Genomic DNA, 16,174 nt, shown 5'->3' with positions numbered 1-16,174 from the left:
GTAGCTTCTGAACAGCAATGAAGACCTTGATCAGCGTGTTGGGGAGTGTCCTCCCCAGCAGCTAGCTTGCAGCGATTGTGACCTACATCATCCTGCACCCACATCATCTTGTTCATCTTCGTTGTCTCGGAGTTGGCGTCGGCTAAGATCAGTCTGCTGTCTTCTGGCGTGAGCATCATCAAATTTCCACCTCCTTTTCCGACAATAGCACACCACAGGTCCCACTCGTCCACAGTGGAAACATACTGGTTGGTTATCCTGGGTCCACCAGACGTCAGTCTTCCTTGGTGCCCAAACAGGTTTCTCTTGCAGCACTGTAGGAACGTAACTTCGCCTGGGTCTCTACCTTTTTTTTTACCGTTTTAAAGGGAAATGAAGGACGAGAGATTGGGTTCAATGTCTGTTCCATTTCCTACCTTATGACCTCTTGAAGCGTCTTGGTTTTTTGCTTGCTGTGCAATCCAAGTGCCTTCTGAACTTCCTCTCTTACTATCTGATGAAGTACACTTGTGAAATCAGTTGCTTCCTCCATCACAGACATCAATACGACGTTTGGAAGCCGTTCAAACTTCTTTTGTGTAATTCATTTTTGATGCACTGTCTTGATATACTGGCACCATTTTATGAAGTCGTCTACTATCGAAAGCTCATTCAGGTGGGGCTTGATACACGTCCTCAGCAACACCCTTCATGAGATGTGCAACCTCGTCTTCCCCTTTCATTCTAGGATCCACTATTTTACACAGCTCCAAGACAGCTTGAGTGTAGGATGCTGTAGTTTCTCCTGGACACTGTGCCCTGCACTTTATCTTCAGCCTTGCACTTCCGTCATCGTGTGTCGCCAAAATACTTTTGCAGTTCCACCTGGAATACTTCCCAGCTTGTGAACTTCTACTTGTTCTCATACCATTGCTTGGTAGAGCCCTCCAAGTAGAAAAATATGTTAACCAAACACACAGTGTCATCCCATTTGTTATATTTGGCTATATGCTCATATACCTTCAGCCACTTGTTACGATCTTGGTCATCGCCACCAGAGAACCCGGTAGGATGTCTCATGTGGTGGCACACAGTTGCTGTCACGGTAATGTCGGTCTACGTCGTCGTCGTCCACGTCGTCGTCTACGTCGTCGCCGTCGTCTACGTCGTCGCCGTCGTCTACGTCGTCGCCGTCGTCTACGTCGTCGCCGTCGTCGTCGCCGTCGTCGCCGTCGCCGTCGTCGCCGTCGTCTACGTCGCCGTCGTCGCCGTCGTCGCCGTCGTCGCCGTCGTCGCCGTCGTCGCCGTCGTCGCCGTCGTCGCCGTCGTCGCCGTCGTCGCCGTCGTCGCCGTCGTCGCCGTCGTCGCCGTCGTCGCCGTCGTCGCCGTCGTCGTCGACTACGTCGTCGACTACGTCGTCGTCGTCGTCGTCGTCGTCGTCGTCGTCGTCGTCGTCGACTACGTCGTCGTCGTCGTCGTCGTCGTCGTCGTCGTCGTCGTCGTCGTCGTCGTCGTCGTCGTCGTCGTCGTCGTCGTCGTCGTCGTCGTCGACTACGTCGTCGTCGTCGTCGTCGTCGTCGTCGTCGACTACGTCGTCGTCGTCGTCGTCGTCGACTACGTCGTCGTCGTCGTCGTCGTCGTCGTCGTCGACTACGTCGTCGTCGACTACGTCGTCGTCGTCGTCGACTACGTCGTCGTCGTCGTCGACTACGTCGTCGTCGTCGTCGACTACGTCGTCGTCGTCGTCGACTACGTCGTCGTGGTCGTCGACTACGTCGTCGTGGTCGTCGACTACGTCGTCGTCGTCGTCGACTACGTCGTCGTCGTCGTCGACTACGTCGTCGTCGTCGTCGACTACGTCGTCGTCGTCGTCGACTACGTCGTCGTCGTCGTCGACTACGTCGTCGGCGTCGTCGACTACGTCGTCGGCGTCGTCGACTACGTCGTCGGCGTCGTCGACTACGTCGTCGTCGTCGTCGTCGTCGTCGACTGCGTCGTCGTCGTCGACTACGTCGTCGTCGTCGTCGTCGTCGACTACGTCGTCGTCGTCGACTACGTCGTCGTCGTCGTCGTCGTCGACTACGTCGTCGTCGTCGTCGTCGTCGTCGTCGTCGACTACGTCGTCGTCGTCGACTACGTCGTCGTCGTCGACTACGTCGTCGTCGTCGTCGTCGTCGTCGACTACGTCGTCGTCGTCGACTACGTCGTCGTCGTCGTCGTCGTCGTCGACTACGTCGTCGTCGTCGTCGTCGACTACGTCGTCGTCGTCGTCGTCGTCGACTACGTCGTCGTCGTCGTCGTCGACTACGTCGTCGTCGTCGTCGTCGTCGACTACGTCGTCGTCGTCGTCGACTACGTCGTCGTCGTCGTCGTCGACTACGTCGTCGTCGTCGTCGTCGACTACGTCGTCGTCGTCGTCGTCGTCGACTACGTCGTCGTCGTCGTCGTCGACTACGTCGTCGTCGTCGTCGACTACGTCGTCGTCGTCGACTACGTCGTCGTCGTCGTCGACTACGTCGTCGTCGTCGTCGACTACGTCGTCGTCGTCGACTACGTCGTCGTCGTCGACTTCTTCTTCTGTCTCCAACTGATTGTGATCTGTTGAATATGGCTCAAACTCGGGTTTCTCACCATGTAAGCGGCGGCTCTGTCGTGGCCTGATGCGAGCCACTGTGTTGATAATGTGTGGTATCACAAGTTCCCATACCCAGCACCTCCACCAGAATATTGTCACATAGAGGTGTAGGTAGATGAATCATGAACCATAACTTCTCTTATCGAAGGTTTATTCAGCACTTGCACATACAGGAGCGTGGAGCGAACTGCCTCTGGCCAGAACGCATACAGTACATTCCAGTACAACCATTCTTGCCATTTGTGGATACTTCTAGATTGTACTCGAACCAAACACAGAAATTAAAATTTTACAGTTCAGGTGAGTTTTGAACTCAGGAACCTCCATGGAACAGTCTAATATAACCACTATGTCAACTATGCTACTCAGCTGCTTATGTGACAATATACTGGCAGTGTAATCAAATACTATTACAGCTACTACCGGAAATCTATGTTGTTCATAAAATCAATGTTGTTCATATCAAATGACAATACAGTGCACACCAACTGTGTGGGGGAGCAGGAACTGAACTGTCAAGTTCCACATCACTCTTACTACTTTTATGAGTGTCAGATCGTCAGAGAGCGCATCGCTAGTTCCTGCTACTACTAAGGCGAGTACACCGTTCGCTTTTTACATATTTTTATGAGCTTCAAACAGGAGGAGTGTAGGAACTCTCATTGTGTACAGATGCGAGCTGAGATGGCAACCCTTCACTCACAGCTTCAGGCTGCATTGGCTTCCATCACACAGCTTGAGGCTGCTGCCAAAGGGCATCACTGTGGGGGATTGGACGCGGGGATGTGAGGGACGTTGAGCACGTCTTATGTGTCCTCTGAACGCTCCACTGCCTCTGGCCAGAACGCATACAGTACATTCCAGTACAACCATTCTTGCCATTTGTGGATACTTCTAGATTGTACTCGAACCAAACACAGAAATTAAAATTTTACAGTTCAGGTGAGTTTTGAACTCAGGAACCTCCATGGAACAGTCTAATATAACCACTATGTCAACTATGCTACTCAGCTGCTTATGTGACAATATACTGGCAGTGTAATCAAATACTATTACAGCTACTACCGGAAATCTATGTTGTTCATAAAATCAATGTTGTTCATATCAAATGACAATACAGTGCACACCAACTGTGTGGGGGAGCAGGAACTGAACTGTCAAGTTCCACATCACTCTTACTACTTTTATGAGTGTCAGATCGTCAGAGAGCGCATCGCTAGTTCCTGCTACTACTAAGGCGAGTACACCGTTCGCTTTTTACATATTTTTATGAGCTTCAAACAGGAGGAGTGTAGGAACTCTCATTGTGTACAGATGCGAGCTGAGATGGCAACCCTTCACTCACAGCTTCAGGCTGCATTGGCTTCCATCACACAGCTTGAGGCTGCTGCCAAAGGGCATCACTGTGGGGGATTGGACGCGGGGATGTGAGGGACGTTGAGCACGTCTTATGTGTCCTCTGAACGCTCCACTGCTGTGACCTCCCCGGCTAACAGAAATGGCAAAGACTGCCAGTCTTGCTTCCAAGATTAAGGCGGAGCTCACCATATGCAGCATTGTCGATAGAACTGACTGTGGTCCTTTGGTGCAGAGCCGAGTTTAGGGTCTGAATCAGAGGCTCAGGTGGTTCTGTGACCATGTAGGCTGCAGATTCCTTGACTTGCGCCATTGGGTGGTGGGTTTCCGGGTTCCGCTTAAAAGGTCAGGAGTCCACTACACACAGGAGGCAGCTTCAAGGGTTGCGGGGGCTGTGTGGAAGGGACTGGGCGGTTTTTCAGGTTAGAGGGTCCCAGGGAACCACAGAAGGGGCATCCGTCAGAAAGTGGGTAGGTAAAACACAGTAAGGTAGTTGTAGAAACGATTGGTATTGTAGTTGCAAATTGTCATAGCTGTGTTGGGAAAGAACCAGAGCTCCAAACCCTAACAGAAAGCACTGAATCTCAAATAGTTGTAGGTACAGAGAGCTAGCAAAAGCCGGAAATAAGTTCAGCCAAAAATTTTTCAAACGATCTAACAGTGTTCAGAAAGGATAGATTAAATACAGGTGGTGGTGGTGGAGTATTTATTACTGTCAGAGGTAGTTTGCCTTGTAGCGAAATTGAAGTAGATAGTTCATGTGAAATAGTATGGGTAGAGGTTATACTTGACAATCTGACTAAACTATTAATTGGATCGTTTCACCGACCCCCCCCCCCCCCCCCCCCGACTGAGAAAACATAGTTGCTGAACAGTTCAAAGAAAACTTGAGTCTCATTTCAAATAAGTACCCCGCTCATACAATTATAGTCAGTGGTGACTTCAATCTACCCTCAATATGCTGGAAAAATTATACGTTTAAAGCCAGCGGCAGGCATAAAACATCATCCGAAATTGTACTGAATGCTTTCTCAGAAAATTACTTTGAACAATTAGTTCATGAGCCCACTCAAAGCGTAAATGGTTGTGAAAGCATACTTGACCTTTTAGCAACAAATAATCCTGGACAAATAGTGAACATTGTGACGAATACAGGGATTAACGACCACAAGGCAGTTGCTGCTAGGCTGAATACTGTAACACCTACAACCATCAAAAAGAAACGCATAGTATATCTATTTTAAAAAGCTGATGAAAATGCTCTTAACGCCTTTTTAAGAGACACAGTCTTCACGCCTTCCGATCTGATCATGTAAGAGCAGAAAAGTTGCGGAATGTTTTCAAAGAGATAGTATCAACAGCAATTGAGATATATATACCACATAAATTAATAAGTGATTGTACTGACCCCCATGGTACACAAAATGGATCAGAATGTTGTTGCAGAAGCAACGAAAAAAGCATGCCAAATTTAAAAGAACGCAAAATCACCAAGATTGGCAAAGTTTTACAGAAGTTCGAAATATGGCGCATACTTCAATGCGAGATGCTTTTAATAATATCTGCAACGATATTCTGGTAATACCTAAAGCACACCAGTGGCAAGGCGCAATCAATACCTTCACTGCGCGATAACAATGGTGAAGTCACTGATGACAGTGCCACTGAAGTAGAGTTATTAAACATTGTTTTCTGAAACTTCTTCACCAAAGAAGACGAAGTAAATATTCCTGAATTCCAATCAAGAACAACTGCCAAGATGAGAAACATAGAAATAGATACCCTTGGTGTAACAAAGCAACTTAAATCACTTAATAAAGGCAAGGCTTCCGGTCCATATTGTATATCAGTCAGGTTCCTCTCAGGGTAATCTGATGAAATAGCTCCATATTTAGCAATTATATACAACCACATGCTCACAGAAAGATTCGTACCTGAAGACTGGAAAGTTGCTCGAGTCACACCAATACTCAAAAAGGGAAGTAGGAGTAATAAGCTGAATCACAGGCCTATATCACTAACATCGATTTGCAGTAGGGTTTTAGAACATATACTGTATTCGAACATTATGAAGCACCTCGAAGAAAATGATGTATCGACATACAGTAAGCATGGATTCAGAAAATATCGTTCTTGTGAAACACAACTAGCTCTTTATACTCATGAAGTAATAAGTGCTATCGACAGGCGACGTCAAATTGATTCCATATTTTTAGATTTCCAGAAGACTTTCGACACCGTTCCTCACAAGCATCTTCTAATCAAACTGCATACCTATGGATTATTGCCTGTGCGACTTGATTCGTTATTTCCTGTCAGAAAGGTCACAGTTCATAGTAATAGACAGAAAGTCATCGAGTAAAACAGAAGCAATATCCGGCATTCCTCAAGAAAGTGTTACATGGCCCCCTATTGTTCCTGGTCTATATTAGCGACATTGGAGACAATCTGAGTAGCTGTCTTAGATTCTTTGCTGATGATGCTGTCATTTACTGTCTTGTAAAGTCATCAGATGATCAAAACTACTTGCAAAATGATTTAGATAAGATATATCTGTATGGCGAGAAAAGTGGCAATTGACCCTGAGTAAAGAAAAGTGCGAAGTTATTGACATGAGTACTAATAGAAATCAGCTAAATTTCTGTTACATGATAAGTCACACAAAACTGAGGGCTGTAAACTCAAGCAAATACTTACAGATTACAATTAAAAATAACCTAAACTGGAACGATCACATAGATAATATTGTGGGTAGAGCAAACTAAAGACTGCAATTCATTGGAAGAACACTTAGAAGGTGCAACAGGTCTACCAAAGAGACTGGTTACACTACGCTTGTCCGCCCTATTCTGGAGTACCTCTGTGCATGTGGGATCCGCATCAGGTGAGACTGATGGATAACATCGAAAAAGTACAAAGAAGGGCAGCTCGTTTTGTATTATCGCGAAATAAGGGAGATAGTGTCACAGACATGATATGTGAATTGGAGTGGCAATCATTAAAACAAAGGTGTTTTTCATTGCAACGAGAGCTTCTCATGAAATTTCAATCACCAGTCTTCTCCTCCAATTGTGAAAACATTCTGTTGGCACCCACATGCAAAGGGAGAAATAATTATCACGATCAAATAAGAGAAATCGGGGCTCACACGGAAAAATTTAAGTGCTCATTTTTCCCGCGTTCCATTCGAGAGAGAGACAGCTTGAAGCTGGTTCATGGAGCCCTCTGCCAGGTACTTTATTGTGAATAGCAGAGTAATCACGTAGATGTAGATCAGAATCATAAAATGTCTATGACAGTTACATCAAAACCTTTTGTTACACTGATCACTTATTTATGTAAAAGTTACTAAAAAACACACACATCCTACCTTGGCACACTACCTACTACTACTACTACTACTACTCTAACTTCATGAATTCCTTTTGGTGAGACAAGCACATTTCTAACAGCACAAAAATTGAGCGTAGGCTACAGGCTACAACAGTCCTATTCCATGGACCCGTACTATGATCTCAAAAGGAGAAAAGGTCCTGGAAACGCTATTTATGGAGCACAACCAGCATATCAAGACAGAAAAACCCATAATGTTGAAGTAAGTTCTGAAATGAGAACAAATGAAACAGTCATAGCATAGAAAAAAAATAATTAAATTAGTATAGGCATCTGTTGAGAATGTTACGTAATTAGTAGCCAGACAACAGTTGTTGATTAAAAATCACCTTACTGACAGAAACAAAGTAGACCACTGAACTTACAGAAAGAGTGTAGCAAGGAAATAATGAAGCAAAAAGAATGCTTTAAGAGAGATGCTGGGCAGAGGAGACAAAGAATACAGCACATTATTAATTGATCTTTGTATTAATTACCTGCCTACAATAATGCTAATATACTAGTACAAATAATGATAATGATTTTATATTATTATTATTATTATTATTATTATTATTTCCTTCACTTTCTCAGACATTAAGTCCGGTTAAAAATGGAGTGACACGGACCTTGATCAAGCGTCACTTCCTTTTAACTGTACGGTATGTGTTATATTGCATTTAGGAACTTTCGGGTAATTGAACATGTATCAATAATTACGGATTTCTGTAGCTGTATATATATGTTTGGATGTAGCTGTATTGCATTGATGTACTGGTGGATATTGTGTGGTATGACTCCTGTAGTTGATAGTATAATTGGTATGATGTCAACTTTATCCTGATGCCACATGTCTTTAACTTCCTCAGCCAGTTGGATGTACTTTTCAATTTTTTCACCTGTTTTCTTTTGTATATTTGTTGTATTGGGTATAGATATTTCGATTAGTTGTGTTAATTTCTTCTTTTTATTGGTGAGTATGATGTCAGGTTTGTTATGTGGCGTTGTTTTATCTGTTATAATGGTTCTGTTCCAGTATAATTTGTATTCATCATTCTCCAGTACATTTTGTGGTGTATACTTGTATGTAGGAACGTGTTGTTTTAAAAGTTTATGTTGTAAGGCAAGCTGTTGATGCATTATTTTTGCAACATTGTCATGTCTTCTGGGGTATTCTGTATTTGCTAGTATTGTACATCCGCTTGTGATGTGATCTACTGTTTCTATTTGTTGTTTACAAAGTCTGCATTTATCTGTTGTGGTATTGGGATCTTTAATAATATGCTTGCTGTAATACCTGGTGTTTATTGTTTGATCCTGTATTGCAATCATGAATCCTTCTGTCTTACTGTATATATTGCCTTTTCTTAGCCATGTGTTGGATGCGTCTTGATCGATGTGTGGCTGTGTTAGATGATACAGGTGCTTGCCATGTAGTGTTTTCTTTTTCCAATTTACTTTCTTCATGACTGTTGATGTTATGTGATCTAAAGGGTTGTAGAAGTGGTTATGAAATTGCAGTGGTGTAGCCGATGTATTTATATGAGTGATTGCCTTGTGTATTTTGCTAGTTTCTGCTCGTTCTAGAAAGAATTTTCTTAAATTGTCTACCTGTCCATAATGTAGGTTTTTTATGTCGATAAATCCCCTTCCTCCTTCCTTTCTGCTTAATGTGAATCTTTCTGTTGCTGAATGTATGTGATGTATTCTATATTTGTGGCATTGTGATCGTGTAAGTGTATTGAGTGCTTCTAGGTCTGTGTTACTCCATTTCACTACTCCAAATGAGTAGGTCAATATTGGTATGGCATAGGTATTTATAGCTTTTGTCTTGTTTCTTGCTGTCAATTCTGTTTTCAGTATTTTTGTTAGTCTTTGTCTATATTTTTCTTTTAGTTCTTCTTTGATATTTGTATTATCTATTCCTATTTTTTGCCTGTATCCTAGATATTTATAGGCATCCGTTTTTTCCATCACTTCTATGCAGTCGCTGTGGTTATCCAATATGTAATCTTCTTGTTTAGTATGTTTTCCCTTGACTATGCTATTTTTCTTACATTTGTCTGTTCCAAAAGCCATACTTATATCATTGCTGAATCCTTCTGTTATCTTTAGTAATTGGTTGAGTTGTTGATTTGTTGCTGCCAGTAGTTTTAGATCATCCATGTATAGCAAATGTGTGATTTTGTGTGGGTATGTTCCAGTAATATTGTATCCATAATTTGTATTATTTAGCACGTTGGATAGTGGGTTCAGAGCAAGGCAGAACCAGAAAGGACTTAATGAGTCTCCTTGGTATATTCCACGCTTAATCTGTATTGGCTGTGATGTGATATTATTTGAATTTGTTTGGATATTAAGTGTGGTTTTCCAATTTTTCATTACTATGTTTAGGAACTGTATCAATTTAGGATCTACTTTGTACATTTCCAATATTTGTAGTAACCATGAGTGGGGTACACTATCAAAAGCTTTTTGGTAATCAATGTATGCGTAGTGTAGCAACCTTTGTTTAGTTTTAGCTTGATATGTCACCTCTGCATCTATTATCAGTTGCTCTTTACATCCTCGTGCTCCTTTGCAACAGCCTTTTTGTTCTTCATTTATAATTTTGTTCTGTGTTGTATGTGTCATTAATTTCTGTTTAATGACTGAAGTTAATATTTTGTATATTGTTGGTAGGCATGTTATGGGGCGATATTTAGCTGGGTTCGCTGTGTCTGCTTGATCTTTAGGTTTCAGATATGTTATTCCGTGTGTAAGTGTATCAAGGAATGTGTATGGGTCTGCAATGTAACTGTTAAATAATTTAGTTAGATGTGAATGTGTTGAGGTGAACTTCTTTAACCAGAAATTTGCTTATTATTATTATTATCATTATTATTATTATTATTATTATTATGTGAGCTATGGAAGGCCTCCTCTCTAAAATCCTGCCGACACCTGGTGTATTTCACTTCTTTTGCTTGGAACTTCTGGCATCATCGGGCATAGCAGAGCTGCGCAGGGTATGTAGAAAGTATTTGCCATTCAGCCAAAATTGACAGAATGGAGTTACTGGTAGCCCTTTAAAGGTTCTACCGAGTTAATAGTTGCAGGCACAGGTGTTACCAGAAGACAGGACATTGAAGGGGTCTTCACTATCTGTATTTGCTGTTGGTTCTTCTCTATGGAAGTCAAATTATGCAAGGAGCTTTCTCATCTGAAAAACTGTGCGATTTGAGTTGTGTTGCACGACTTAATACCTTGTGGCGTTGCCTTGGAAGGGGTTAGGGTTATGCCTAGCAACCAAACAAGCTTGTTATTGCTATTCAATTTCCCACATTTAGCAGTGGATTCGATCATTTCGTAATCCTGAACACAGTTTTAAGTGTGACCATGTTTAGCCTTAGACCAAGTTTTTGATGAGAATCATCTGAAGAGTCCATTGATCTGTATATGTACTGTGGTCATGTGGTTGTATTAAGAATAACAGTGGAATTTAGATGCTCCCTTAGTCCGTTCCAATTTTCAACTGCTGTGGCACACTTTGGTTGTCTTGGACCTGTACTCTGAATGCTCATCATACTGTAGGTGTTAACATTGCCTCTGTACATCAGCTTCATGGAATGCACCACTGCCAGCTACCCCTGGGCTGCCTTCACTGAAGTTATGTAAATTACTGTTTGAAATTTGTACTAAAATTTTGTACATTTTGATGTTTGGGGATTTGTTGGGTGAGTGCTCGTCTTATACATAGTGTCGAGGCCTGTTAGCATCAGCACATGCTGATCAGCTCTATGTGAACCAACATATCGTATTCAGATTTCATCCAGACTCGTGCAAATATGGCCTGTTGGTAACTAACTGGCACATTCGAGGTTCACAGGCTGGAACAAGCAAAAGTGTGTAAAACCATCTAGTGTTACTGTTCAACTGTTTGGTTTTCTGAAGTTGACATGGGGTGATCTTTCCTCACCTTTTATTCATTTATTGCTACAAGTTCATTCTGAATACTTATTACAGGTTTTCCTTTTTAAATAGCATTTCTAAGCTGCTATGCATGCACATTCACTTACTAAATCATTTATGCTTCTTCTACAGTACATCTTAATAGAATTTTCACTGTGTCTGAAGCCGGTTATATCAATCTGTGCACACTAATTCTCTATTAATTACTTAACTGCTCATTGGGAGCAAGATTTAAAGATACTTGCTCTGTATGCCTGAAAGCAGCTCTAGAAATCAGTGCACCTATTTACTTTATTAAATGATCTAGATGCTCTTGGAGGTGTATTTTAAGAATTTGCTTTTTATAGTGGTCTCGATGCAGCTGTAAATTGCTCTGTGTTCCAGTATCGCTATTCAGTTTTAACCTTTGAGATGAGTTCTGCTACTGTGTTGTCTTACAGAGCCACCTGTTTCCAAATAATTATTTGTTCATTTATTGAAGCATTTTCTGAGTTGCAGTTTGTAAAGGTGGAGATTTTGAATATAAAAGCTAACGACTGGTGTCAGACACAATATTGCCTTATTTAAATTGTCACTAAACTAAGGTGTGTAATGTCTTAAATTTTAAAAAGTTCAGAGTGTTATTTTCCTGGAAGTAAAGGGGGGAGGTATCCTCACACTGTCATTCACCATAAGGTGTGTGCTTGCAGGTATCCAATGTTGAACATGGGGTCCCGTGACTGTCACAGTTTGTCCTTATTGAAGAAGCAACAGTTAATCAATGAATTAAAAGTGTGTCAGCTTCTACGTAAGGGCAGTGTTGCCAAACTTGTGGCTCATCTGCATGCTGGTGTGGACAATGCCTTGGTGATTAGTACAAACTGCACTGGGAAGGTGTATGTTGCACTAGCTGACTGAGCTCCACCCATGACAACCTTGTCTCAGAATGTAGAGTGTTTAGAATGTAGTCAGCCCCACCATAAGCAAATACATACAATTCAGGCACAATTTTTATCCATTGGGATAATCGCTTGTGGGGTATTCCACAATGTAATCACTATTCTGAGCATGTTACATAACCTCTGCAGTTACAGGGGCAGGTGATTGACTTGCCAAGTGGTGTCATCTGCCTTATTTAGACAAATTAGGATCAATAGTTTGTGAACAAGGTTCTCCCACCAACAGACAACTGCTGGAAGTATTAGCAATGCTACAGACACCTTTAAGGACCACATGGTAATCCATCTGGGAAATTACCTCACCAAATACTATTACTGCTTCAAGCTATAATGGAACTTTCAATTGAGAGTTTAAGAAAGGTGAAATCCATCTTGTGGCTTATGGTCAAATTTATGTTTCATGCCAATGGTCTTCCTATCTCCAATATTGTTGTTGTTCAGGCATTGTACCCACTGTGTTAAGCAGTGCTTTAAGTCGAATTTTACATGAAAGTGCAACATCAAGGGAGTTGTGAAAATCAATTGTGTGCTGAAAGTGTCACTTTGTATTAAGAGACTGCTCAAGTATGAACATTTTTGGTGAGTGCTGTTTCCTCATGAACCTTTTCCTAGGTACATATATGAATGTGTATGGTCATTCTAGCCTTGGAATTCCAAGTGACAGAGATATAAATACTCAATAATATATTAGAGAAAATGCAGCCACAACACCGTTCATGGATTACCTTTGCTAATAAATGCACATCTTTTACTGAATTAGAGGCTTTTGTGTACACTATTTAAGCCTCAGTTTCACAGACCACTGGTGATGGGGGTTTAAGTGTCATTATCAAGATGGGGATCAAGGTTCCAGGAAATTTAAAAGTGAACAACCCATAAGGAACAAGCGTAGGATGTGCTTCCGGTGTAACAAAGAAGGGAATTCTGTATGGTAATGTTCGGTTCCTTGGAAAGAGAGTCAAACAGCTGATGTCATAAGGAACGTAAGAGGCACAGTAGTGTTCTACTGTACAAGTGCTGTCTCCGTGTCAAGTCCAAGGTAGGGAAACTCCTGCCTTGCCTTTGGGAACAACTTAACTAGGAACCAGTGTGCACCCTCCTCAACTCTGGTAGTTGAGTTTCTCGTTTAGATTATCTGTGATAGTTCAAGTTCTGCCATACCTGTGAATAGCCTTGTTTGCATCCATCCTCGCAACGTCGAGCTCTCACTGGGCAGACGTTGCCTCTGGTTTGCGTAACTGAGTACTGGAAAATTTTCTTGGCCTGTGAAATGAATACTAATTAAAAATCTTTCAGTGAATTTAATTTTGGGGTGTGTTTTTGTAAATGGTAGTGGTCGGTGTTATATAGCCAGGGCAGGGTTGTTTACTTTAAACTTAACTCAGCTGAAAAATTCATGTTTTTCTCCTGTCAGGTTGCCACAGGAATTCATAGTGTGTTACTGCAATGTTCGCCATTTGAGCTCAGTCACCTTGGTCCAGTAGAAGTGAAGCAGGTACTAGAAGTTCTTGATTGTTTACCGCAGATCTTAACTAACAAATTGGATGTCATCAGTAACATCCAGTACAAGATTCATCTTACAAATGACATTCCAGAGAGGCAGGACCTTTACAGGCTTTCTCCATCAAAGATGAAATGTATCCATGCTTTGATTACTAATACATTGTTCGATAGGGTAATCAGGCCCTGAACCTCAGCCTTTGCATCTCCCATAACTCAGTATCTATGGGCAGCAGTGGGTTGTTTCATCCAGTTGTGGGTTATCATGCAGTTAATGAGAAGGTAGTTTTGGAATCTGTGAAACTTGCCAATCTACATAATTCTTTTACTTGCTTCAGTTGGGCTCAGTATTTTACTGTCCTGGATCTCAATCAGGCATATTATCACATAATGTTAACAGAGGATTCCAACAATATTACTGCCTTCTGTACAGACTGGAACTTCTAAGATTTTAACAGGGTTCGGTTTGTCAGTGGGAGCTGCCATTCTGTTTTGCCTTCTAGATTGTATTTTGGGTGATTTCAAGTTCAAGTGTGTCTAGAATTACCTAGATGACATGGTTGTTTAGGTTGTTTACAGTGCTGGTCTGTCTGAACATCTGCAACATTATGAGGCAGTCCTGGTTTACCAGAGGGAGGCAGGACTTATTGTGAAACTCTCTAAAATCACACTGGCACACTGGTTTCACTCTTGGGACATCTTAGTTCCACCAATTGCATTAGAATTGACCAGGAGCATACTAGTGATTTGCGAAAATTACCAGCTCCTAGAAATAAGGAAGGTGTGGCCTGGTTCTTAGGCATGGCAAATTTTTTTCGCAAGTTGTGCCCAATTTTACTAAATTAGTGGGGTGCCTTAAAAAATTTCAAATGGGATGAAAGTAACCCACTAGTATTAGCCACACCCAATTTTGAGCTCCTGTTCTTGCAGACTGACACCTCTAATTCGTCTGGAGTAGAAAGTGGCAGCTGTCCTCCTGCAGGAGCAGAATGGGAGGGAGTGTGTGGCAGGTTGATGCACTATAGCCTATGCACCTTGGAAACTTTCACCTGCAGAGATGAAACATTCTACATATGAATGGGAAGCCTTGGCAACTCTGTTTGCCCTTGTGAAATTCAGATTTTATTTTGAACACTGGGAATTCTGTTTAGAGACTGACAATCGAGGTCTTAGGTTATGGCTCGTTATTTCCGTAACACCCTCTTAGGCAGTCACTTGTGCATTTATAAAACTGTTGTCAAAATCATACAACACATCACCTGGTCCTCCCTGTATAAGGACGTCCACAGGTTGGTGGGGGAGTGGGAGTGCTGTAAGGGAGCTGAGCCCTACCAAAGTTCCCTCAAGGGTCTTTTAGAGTTTACCCATGAGAAATGCCTGATGCATAAATTTCTTTTTGGTTATATAGGTCTGCTTCCACTGTGTGTGTGGGTATTGGGCACCTATTAGTTATCATGGATGACTTTTCTCGTTTTTCTTTACTCATTCCAAGCACAGGAGTGACCATCCTGGTAGCTATCCAGCAATTATTATGAATTCTTTCTGTTTATAGGCCACCCATGATGCTTGTTAGCTTTTGTTTCCCAGCTATTCATGAGGTTCTGCTTTGCTGACCAGGTGAACTGCAAGTTGAAGGTTGTGCTCATCTTTCACAAGGCTCAGATGAAGTCTGACATGTCAGTACCATGGCTCAAGTTTGTCTTTAACACTGCACAACCCAAAACCCTGGAGGCTGCTCCAGTATCCCTTGTGGTAGCACATACAGTAAATTCTCTTGTCAACCTGTGGTCAATCAATGATTTGCTTCTAGAACAAGTCACCCTAGCAGTAACACAGCACAATTGGAGCCAGGCTAGGCATAATACCAAAACTGCCCATCACAGGCTAGCCATCTGCTAGTATCAGGGGCTAAATGGTGCAGTGCAAAGGCTGGGGACAGAGTGTTAGTCCAAAACCCTAATATTGCTCAAAAAGGGGAGCTAGGGGAGTTAGGGTTCGCTAGCAAACTGGCTCCTCAGTTCTTGGGACCCTGTGAGATTGTCAGGGTGGTAGGCCCACAAATCACCTGATTTTGAATTTACACACAAGTAAAGTGTCATGCATGCACATTACCCAGGTGAAGGAGATTCAGATGTAAAGGGGTCCTTAATAGTGGGGAAGGGGGATTTTGGTTTGGTGGGGGAGGTTGAGCCATGGTGGGCTCCCTCTTTGAATTCCAGCCTCATGTGCCTGGCAGATGTCACTTCTCACAGCTCAGAGCTCGTGGCACCATTGGGTATTGTGGAGCCACAATGGGTAGCAAGGAATGGCTATGGATCTCACGGGCAGTCGGTGTCTTGAAGCTGGACTGGAGGATGAGCCATACAAGACTAGTAGGCAGCATGTGGTGTTTGCCCGAACTTTATATGCCATTATCATTATCACCATCACTATCACTACAGTA

At 42.7% G+C, this 16,174-nt stretch overlaps 1 protein-coding gene across 1 annotated transcript; it reads left to right on the top strand.

Moving 5' to 3' along the window:
- Window positions 1-1,142: 1,142 nt before the first annotated feature.
- On the top strand, window positions 1,143-15,630 carry LOC126442756 (uncharacterized protein DDB_G0271670-like; the record flags this gene model as incomplete). Its single annotated transcript, XM_050090790.1, has 2 exons — window positions 1,143-2,558; window positions 15,349-15,630. Coding segments are annotated over 2 exons (1,698 nt in total), but the record flags the coding sequence as incomplete, so codon positions are not given.
- Between the last annotated feature and the right edge of the window lie 544 nt (window positions 15,631-16,174).

Source organism: Schistocerca serialis, unplaced genomic scaffold (assembly GCF_023864345.2).
Source record: "Schistocerca serialis cubense isolate TAMUIC-IGC-003099 unplaced genomic scaffold, iqSchSeri2.2 HiC_scaffold_1402, whole genome shotgun sequence".
In the NCBI taxonomy this organism is placed as follows: domain Eukaryota; kingdom Metazoa; phylum Arthropoda; class Insecta; order Orthoptera; family Acrididae; genus Schistocerca; species Schistocerca serialis.
This window is presented reverse-complemented; position numbering and strand designations above follow the sequence as displayed.